At 38.4% G+C, this 9,197-nt stretch overlaps 1 protein-coding gene across 1 annotated transcript; it reads left to right on the top strand.

Annotated features, from left to right (window-relative positions):
* The first annotated feature begins 569 nt into the window (after positions 1-569).
* Positions 570-7,877, top strand: LOC105442193. Its single transcript, XM_030983934.1, has 5 exons — positions 570-860; positions 4,123-5,003; positions 5,511-5,736; positions 6,301-6,441; positions 6,720-7,877. Exons 1-5 carry the CDS (start codon positions 599-601, stop codon positions 6,950-6,952), a joined length of 1,743 nt encoding a protein of 580 aa, XP_030839794.1. The 5' UTR covers positions 570-598; the 3' UTR covers positions 6,953-7,877.
* The last annotated feature ends 1,320 nt before the right edge of the window (positions 7,878-9,197 follow it).

The raw sequence follows: 9,197 nt of genomic DNA, 5'->3' as shown, positions 1-9,197 counted from the left end.
CCCTGAACATATTAGCACTGATAATGCACGGCCTTCGACTATAAGGACAAATAATTAGGACAAAAGCGCCAGCATAGGGCGGACAGTATGCCCCTCACCTACCGCTTACCCCCGCCCCTTTACCAACTTCCCTCCTAGTCTTTTACTGGTAGCTCTACCAGTCTGATCAAGAAGTTACTAGTAACTTACTAGTAACTTCTTGGTCTGATATCCCAGAAGCCAATATCTTATCCCCTCCTACTCCTCCTTCTCCTCCTACTCCTACATCCTCTCTCTCTCTCTCTCTCTCTCTCTCTCTCTCTCTCTCTCTCTCTTTCTTTCTCTCTCTCTCTCTCTCTCTCTCTCTCTCTCTCTAGCTCTTCTCTCTTCTCCTCTCTCTCTCTCTATATATATCTTAGAGGTGGTGCTATAGTTCTGATTAAGGAAGAGGCAGAGGGGGGGGGGGGAGGGAGGTTCAGACCAAAATCACCGACATGTTGTCACTCCTAGTTTGCATAATGATACATGATCTTTAATAACTGTTTTGATATGATAAATACTTTGATATCGTTTCTTTATTCCAGGTTGGGTAGGCGCTCTACCTCTCGGTATTTCACTCATGATTGCTCCGTTCGTCAAACTCGCTTCGGAACGCTTCGGCTATAGATCGGTAGCCATCTCCGGCGTCGTCTCGACATCGGCTGGAGTCTTTATGACGTCATTCCTATCTAGTCTCATACCAATGTTTGCTACGTTTGGTGTAATGGCTGGTATAGGGGCAGGACTTTTCACAGTGTGTGCCTTTGATTTAATAGTCCTGTACTTCCCTGAGAGGAATACAATGAGAGCTGTGGCAATAGCTTCTACGGGATCTACAACAGGTATATACTCATTCACTTTTTCAACCCCTTTTAAAGGAAACCAAAACCTTCATACTAAGTTACTTTTATTGTAAAGTTTAAAAGATTTGAATAAAATCAGTGAAAATTTGAACAAAATCGGGCAAGGAATACGAAAGTTAGAGCTTTTTGAAATGACTAGTCACTAGAGGGCGGTATTTAATTTCATGAAATCATCTGTGAACAACTCTCCATTCCTTTTGTACATAAAATTTCACAATTTTGTTGTTTTCTTCGTATTTATTTGTGTTCTTGATCCGACTTCATAACATGTGAAGTAGAATATCATTTTGCATTCTATATCTTGCTTTCAGGGGAGTACATTATCTCAATCACAAGAAAGAAGGAAAAACATGAAATTTGATGTACAAAAGGCATGGAGAGTTGTCCACAGATGATGTCATCAAATTGAATACCGCCCTCGAGTGACTAGTAATTAAAAAAAGCTCTTACTTCCTTATTCCTTGCCCGATTTTGTTCAAGTTTTCACTGATATTTTTCAAATATCTTAAACTTTACAATAAAAGTAACTTAGTATGAAGGTTTTGGTTTCCTTTAACAATTGCAATTTAGAATTTATAAAGGCAAAAATCAATATTAGTATGAGGGACGAGTTGTACAAAATATCAAATAAATTAATATTAGATGAGTCAGGTTGCAATCACCATGGGTGTTTAGGGACTGTACATTAATCATATAAATTTTTTTTTAATGAAATGAATCCAATATTGTGCATTCCTTTTAGCTGTAAAATGAAGTTAATCATACGTTTCTATATTTTATTGTTAAAGTTACGATTGATTGAAGGAGATACGATTAGCAATGGGAGATGTATTCAGTTATAGTCCTAAATGTTGCATGACCATAATACAGTGCTTTCCAAATAATGTGTGATTTATCAAATATGATTGTGATTAAGTTATGATAAAACATCGATAATTCTCGGTTTCGTTTTTTTCTGGGACGCATTATATAATAGAATCTTAACTCACGTAATGACTCTGCTACGACAGTTTAATAGCTAAGCGAGTTATTCGCGAGTGTACTTTTTTGTGCATTCAAGCATGAATACAAAGACACAGGAAACAAAATGTGTGAACATACAAAATGTATTAGCAAAAAACATAAAATTTCCGGTCTGTTATCAAGTGATGAGAACTTTTAAATATTGGTGGTGGTGGTGATGGTTATTTTACCTGACTGCTAAGAAAGCATAAATGCTTGTAAGTAAGCAACCAGACAGCCGACGGCTTTAGGTCCTCTCCGAGGGACCTGGTAATGAGGATTAATGCCTTGCCAAAGGCGCATCGCCTTGGTTTCGAACCCAGGTCACCGGATTACGAGACCACTGCTTTACCGACTGAGCTATCGCGCCTCCTTATATTTATTAAACCGAGATCCATAACTGCTTTTGGTTTTGAAATATAGAGGTATATAGCAATATAACAATAAAGCAAATTTTTGAGCAATTATTGTTTGTCTGTACCACGAAACCCCAACAAAGAGTCACCCGACCTGGTTTTTAAGGCTTGCCTCAATGGAGGAATAATGCAAGGGCCAAACTAATAGAGGATTTAGAACTCAAAATATATTTATCACAATGCTTTGACGGTTTATGGGCTCTTTCTTATTGTTATACATGGAAGGGGGTAGAATAGACCAGCAGCCAATGCCGCATAGGGAACAAGCAAACGTCAATGCAATCTACAGCTTGTACAAAGAAGGGTCTACAAAAAAAATGCAAAATTTTAAAACCCTTCCATTTCTTTGTGCTTCTAACTTGTATTAAGATAGAAAACAATATACTCTGTCAGAAAATATTAAAAAATAAACAAACAAAGAAACAGACAAAAAGATATGACCATGCTGACAAAATGCATATGTTTGTTGAGTGATGGTAAAAATATCAAATCGTGTCAGGCTCTTTTTTTTTAATGTTTATGGGAGATAAGTATATAGACTGGGTCATAAACATGATAAATAGAAGAAAAGAAAATACAACAGTCAAGAGGTCAAACATAGATGGGTGTACAACAAGTTAAATATTAAACATCTCACGTTTCTTTTCGCTTATATATAGAGAACGATATCTCTTCTTTTAGAAAATTAAAAACAAAATCAAAGGAAATACACTTTTTTGATGGCTTACATCTGAAATGAAACCATGCAACACTCAGAAGGTTTGGGGTGCTGTGTGATATATTTAGCTTTGTCTGTTTTTATCATATATATATATATATATATATATAATCACTGGATAAATACTGTACCTGTAGACGCAGTTCTCCATCTCTATTAAAAGAAAACAAACTTCGATTATATATTCACAAACAAATATTGGTAGGGCATGGTATCTTTATATCTATCTTCTAGATAAAGGGTTATTCCAAGTATATCGAAGTAAAACCAAACGTATAATAAAATAATTCTGAGATTTTATGTTTTCAATTATGGACATCACGTTTTCAACGGATGAACTTATGAATATAGGCCAGGGGCGGATCCAGCCGGCGGCAAAAGTTGGGGGGGGGGGGGGCCTGATTTTGGTTGGGTGTTGAGTAATGTTACCATGGTAGTTGCCATTGATGGCAAAGTTACCATCAGTGGTAAGTTTTATGCAACGGGGCATTGGAGCTCAATTATCGTTACCCCGGCTTTAACACGGCTGCCATTGCATCGCTTGTACATTTTACAATTTAAGGGATTAATCCCTGCCGGGTACCTATTCACCTTACCTGACATGAAGTGTATAACAAATGTAGATTAATGTCTTGCCAAAGAACGTTAATGCTGCGACAGGGATTTGAATCCCGTAACTTGTGGTTCACTGTCCAGAGACATAATTCACTGAACCAAAAACGGGCCACGACGCATCTAGAGTCTAGATAATCTTTTAATCATAATAAGCACTTCCAAATTTATTTTGAGCACTGAACATGCTATAAAGGGAAATGAAGAGAAACGTATAGCAAGGTGCAGGCGATTAGTTTGATAGACATTAATCAAATGGTTAGTTTTATTAAAGTATAGTATAAAAAACAAGCCTCGTAATAAAAGCTGATACAGTGGATTCTTGACAGAAGAAAGGACCATTAGGATTATGAAAGGGAGAAGAAAAAATGAGCAAGTTACTATGTTAGCAAAAACTAAGTCAATTTTGCATAATATTCTTTTTCTTATCGGTTGGTTGCGTCTCCTTTATCATCAGTACATTGATAATTTACTTTCCTTCCTTTCTGTGTAGGAATGCTGGCATTCTCACAAATAATGGCTCTCCTCTTAAGAAAGTACGGTTGGCGGATAACGCTACGAGTCATGGGAGGGCTTCTCTTTACTGTCGGTCTTCCAAGCGTCATGACTTACATCGTCCCATCTCGTCTCCATAGCAACAAGGACAATGAGAACGAGGACTGCAAAATGGTACCTAGAGATAAGACATCTTCCACTGCTAAAGCTCCATTACATGAAAATTCCAGGAGACTGCTTGACCAGTCACATGACTCGGCACGTGACGCATCTATAGGAGACCAAGTACAATGTACGTCAGACTCAAAGGCTTATAGAACAGAGGAAGGGCTAGGTGAAGATGTGGACAGTTTACTGGAAGATGGAGAAATTATTAGCGATGATACTGAGGTGGTAGCTGAAATCTCAGATATTGGTGAGATGCCTGTTAGAGGTTCTGAATATACTGAAGATGATCTAGTAAACCCAGACTCGGAAATTGCGTTACTTGATAACAAAGAACAATCTGAATCGCTGATGAACTTCAATGCTCCCTCCCAAACTGCGTCTACTGCATCCAAGATGGATCCACTGATATCCGCATACGAATTTGAGGAGAACATCATCCCTGAGGATCAATCGGTGATGAAGACCGAGTCAGCATTTCAGTTAAATTCGTTGAGTTATAACAATCATGACAATGGGGACACTTACAAGAATCTGTCCATTTTGGAAGATGGTGATAACGTGATGACGAGATCGGAATTAGCTGAGGAGGATCATCAAGATCCTAGGATGCTTTGGAAAATAGGAAGGGCGTTGACCTTTCCTGAGCTGTGGATGGTAGCTATTTCAAACATCCTCAATGGAATAGGAGATTGTTTCTATTATATCAATGTGGTAAGGAAGGAGAGTAAACCTTTATTTTCCAGTGTTCATATTAAACAGTCTCTGATATTTCTATATAGAGTAACTCTATTATTTTATCCCTGTGTAGTGTTATTATTTCAGAGACACCAATGTGTCTTGCATTATAATACCAAACGAAGAAGAAGAAGTTTGATTGCTCTTTTGTGTGAACAAGATACTACACTCCGCATTGAAAGTTGATAAATAAATGATAACGGGAGCATCACAATGAAAACTGAATGAACCAAATTCATTGATTCATCAATTAATTCTTTTAACACAAGGTTTAAACATCAATCATGATTCTTACGGCATAGTTTATGATGAAAATCTCAATAAATACTGTACATAATTATCTTGATTATAAAAGAAAACACGCTATTTTTGTGGAAGGTGACACGGAAAACATGTTTCATTGCGAAAGCAACAATATGCTCTCATGCAGTTGACGCATGTACGCATTACAAGGTGAATCTATATGATGGTGTTTAATTGCAGATCAGCTATTTGATGTCTATCGGGTTTGAGGAAGAGACGGGAGTTCAGTTTGTGTCTTTCACTGCCTTGTCTAGTCTTGTCTGTAAAGTGCTTTTGGTTCTGGTAGGAGAATATGTGCCCTTTCCAAGAATCTTCCTACAGGTCTTCGCTAACTTCATCAGTATCCTCGCCCTGATTGCGTTCATGTTGGTCACGAATGTTGTACCTGTACTCTGTATCGCCATTGGTAATTACAATCAAAGTTAATTACGATCGATTAGTAACATGCAACTAGCTAATTAGGATGCTTCGTGTTACAGATCTCTTCAAGACAGTTGATTCTAATAAATCACTGATAGGGAATATTCCAAACATTTCCCAAGAATATTATCAGAAGATTCACTTCATGATGAAAAACAACCTTTTAGGCTGAGAGAGTGACCGTGTTTAAATAAATAAATGAAATAAAACGTATTGAAGTTCAAGGTTACTGCATACCGAAAGGTATCTGTGTCAGAATGCATGTATCATGAAATAAATAGTAAATAGGTTATAGAAATATATATTTACTCCTAGTCGATTTGGAACTAATTATTGGTATTGATATATTTTACGATCCTGAAAAAAATCATTAGGCCTAAAAAAAAAGATGTTGTATTGCCCTTTGCGACCGACCCAAAAGTCTTGAAACCTACGGTCGGCTTAAAAAAAAAAACGATCGACCGACCCATGTTTTGGCACCTAAAGGGCAATACAACATCTTTTATTAAGGCCTTATCACTAAATTATTTAAACTGAATCATCTTTTCAGCTGCCGGAATGACCATGGCGATATCTAACGTAGTGATATTCAGTCTTGCCCCTGATCTGTTTGGAGCGAAGAAGGCAATAGAGACCTCTGCGGTCTTGTACCTCAGCTACGGCTCGGGGTTTCTTCTTGGATCTCTTGTTGGTAAGAGCCTCCAACAACTTCAAAGCAACGCTATCTCGTCTATCTGTAGCAATGCTCTTTTTAGTGGAATATCTGCCTACCTGTACAATTTATACAGTATCATTACGCCCTAAGGGTGGAATAATATGGTTGGGGATATTATGAAGTGAATTTAATTCGTGCATGTTGCGCTTAAATTCTAATTTGACTTAACACCCGGCAATAAGCAGCAACAAACTTGTGTGAACGAAACGGTTAATTGTGTGTCTCTTCTCGATTTCTCTCTTCCTCTTTGTCAGGTCAAAGCATCGATAAGACAGGTTCCTATACGAGCGCCCTCTTTGCTTTCATTGGTATCTTCGTCACATCAGGAATCCTGCTGTTAATGGCGCCTCTTTATCAACGCCTCTTCGCACCTGAACGGTTTGTAACATTTGACCTACATCGGAGGAAGAGGGAGGCAAGGAGCAAGAATAGAAAATCGGTTAAAGATCAAGGCGAAAATAGAGAGAATTCGGATAAACAGGGATGAATCCTAAATCATTTGTTAAGGACTTGACAGTAACATGAACAGTTTCTTGCCTTGCATTTAGGGTGGTGTATTGTGTGATGAAATTGATTGATTGATTGGATTGAATACTCTTATTTGTCAAGACCTAGGTGCATTAATAATATAGAACTGAGAGAAGAAATATATAACCACAGACTCAACAATAAAAGCTAAAAACGAGCTAATACCAATGTGGTACTTGGATATAAATTTATTTGATAAATGATAATTTATTAATTCTTAAATAAGTGGAAATAGTGCTTTCCACCAAATACCAAGTTAAATACTAAACAAATTAAAATACAACACAACAGAAATATATTCAAATAAATTCTTGTGCCTCGATTTTTGCTCGTAAAATTTGACTGATTATTTCTGAAATTGAAATTGTTTGATAGGCTATGGATAGCCTTTTCCCCCGCCTTAGTTTATTTCTCCCAAGTCCCTTATCTTAACCTCATATTCATGTATAACATTACTTTTGCATAACCGATTACAAATTGCATGTATCTTCTCTCCTTTGTTTTCTCGTATATTTTACTCATAATTATTTTTGAACCCTGCACTGCTCATGCATTTACATTTATTTTCAACAAGCTGTGATATTTTGCATTGTACATGAAAATATTGTATACTAGTTTCTGCCGTAAATCTTTTTCCCATTGTAATATTTAAACAACAGTGTGTATACGAGTTATGTAAATGAACTGTGGTTTATACTCCCTTCTGGTAAATTCGGTTGAAGATGTTTAATAGAGTTATGAACAATCAAATTTAACTGTCATGGCAAACGTCAACAAGTAAAGTATTATTATTTCGAAGAAATTAAGGTTTGTCAATTTTGGATGATCAAACCCGATTAGACTCACCGTATATCAGTGTGCTACGGATATTATGCAAAGTTCATTTCGTCACAAATATGAATAAAAGAATAAAGTTAAGTAAAATTGCTGTCTGTTGTGTGTTAGTCACTGTCTAATGTGCTCATGCCTTCCCCAATGTATGGCAAAAAGGATAAAGAGAGAGAGAGGGGGGGAGAGAGAGAGAGAGAGAGAGAGAGAGAGAGAGGGGGGAGGGAGGGAGAGAAAGAGAGAGAGAACGGCATGGGGTGGGTGGGGGGGGGGGGGCTTAACTGGCTCACCCCCACATATATTAATGTTTCTTCTGGATTTCGTGATTAAGCGCCGTCAATATTGGGCGTCCGCCATACAAGACGTGCACAATAGCCTTTTCAACATTCGAAACAGATAACTCACCTACAGGCACACACTTGCATTTTTCTTCATTTTGTTTTGCTTGTCTTTCAACCCCGGCCCCCGCCCCCACTCAGTGTTATTTAGGGTACGCATATATGCTCGTGCCCTCTTTTTGAAGGCACCCCCTATCTGAGGACTGCCAACATTTCCGAACCCCCCTTTCGCGGGGTTTTCCAGCCTTGGAGACCCCCCTAAATCAGGAAAAATGCTCAATGTACCCCCTAAATTCGGAATAATTTCTCATGAGTCCAAAGAGATGAGAGAAAAAAAGAAAAACACCCCTTTTTAAAGAAATCTCCGGGTGAAAAGTGTACACCCCTTTTCTTACAATTCTCGGGCCGGACTTTGTTGTACGAAAAGTACCCCTTTACCGGACATTTTGGCAACACGCATGCGGTCATTCCGACCTCTGAGTGGGGGGGGGGGGGGGGGGCGGGCTTTCAACTTTTTATTTAGATACTTTCTGAGAAAAAAAATCTTTTAACTGACACAGTCTATTCTGCTATATACTCCTATAACAGCGCCATGTGTTCCCTCTCCCGGCTCAAGCTTATGATAGCCTTTTCAGAGGCGGACCCAGCCCGCCGCGAGGGAGGGCTCTATTTGTTGGCTCAACGGGGGGGGGGGGGGGGGGGGGGGGGGAGGTCACTCTTTTACCCACCCATGTCCATCAACCTCTGAAAATAATGGACCCTGATGGCGTATCGCACCTTTTCTGAAATGCCCATAATGGCGCATGTATCGCACATTTTCCGAAATGGACCCTGATGACGTATCGCACCTTTTCTGAAATGGATCCTAAAGTCGAAACCTGTGATCCTGGAAATGTACTTTTTAAGGTTTATGGCGACGAACACAAAACACTTACTATCTGCAGACTATTCAAGATCCACCCAAAAATTGTTGTTGTTTTTCTTCATAGATATTGCAACAAAGTAAGTTCAGAACAAACTTGACCGGTCACTTGAATG

The sequence above is a fragment of the Strongylocentrotus purpuratus genome, unplaced genomic scaffold (assembly GCF_000002235.5).
Source record: "Strongylocentrotus purpuratus isolate Spur 01 unplaced genomic scaffold, Spur_5.0 spur5_scaffold_14, whole genome shotgun sequence".
In the NCBI taxonomy this organism is placed as follows: domain Eukaryota; kingdom Metazoa; phylum Echinodermata; class Echinoidea; order Camarodonta; family Strongylocentrotidae; genus Strongylocentrotus; species Strongylocentrotus purpuratus.
The sequence above is the reverse complement of the archived record's forward strand: the minus strand, read 5'-3'. Positions and strand labels throughout refer to the sequence as shown.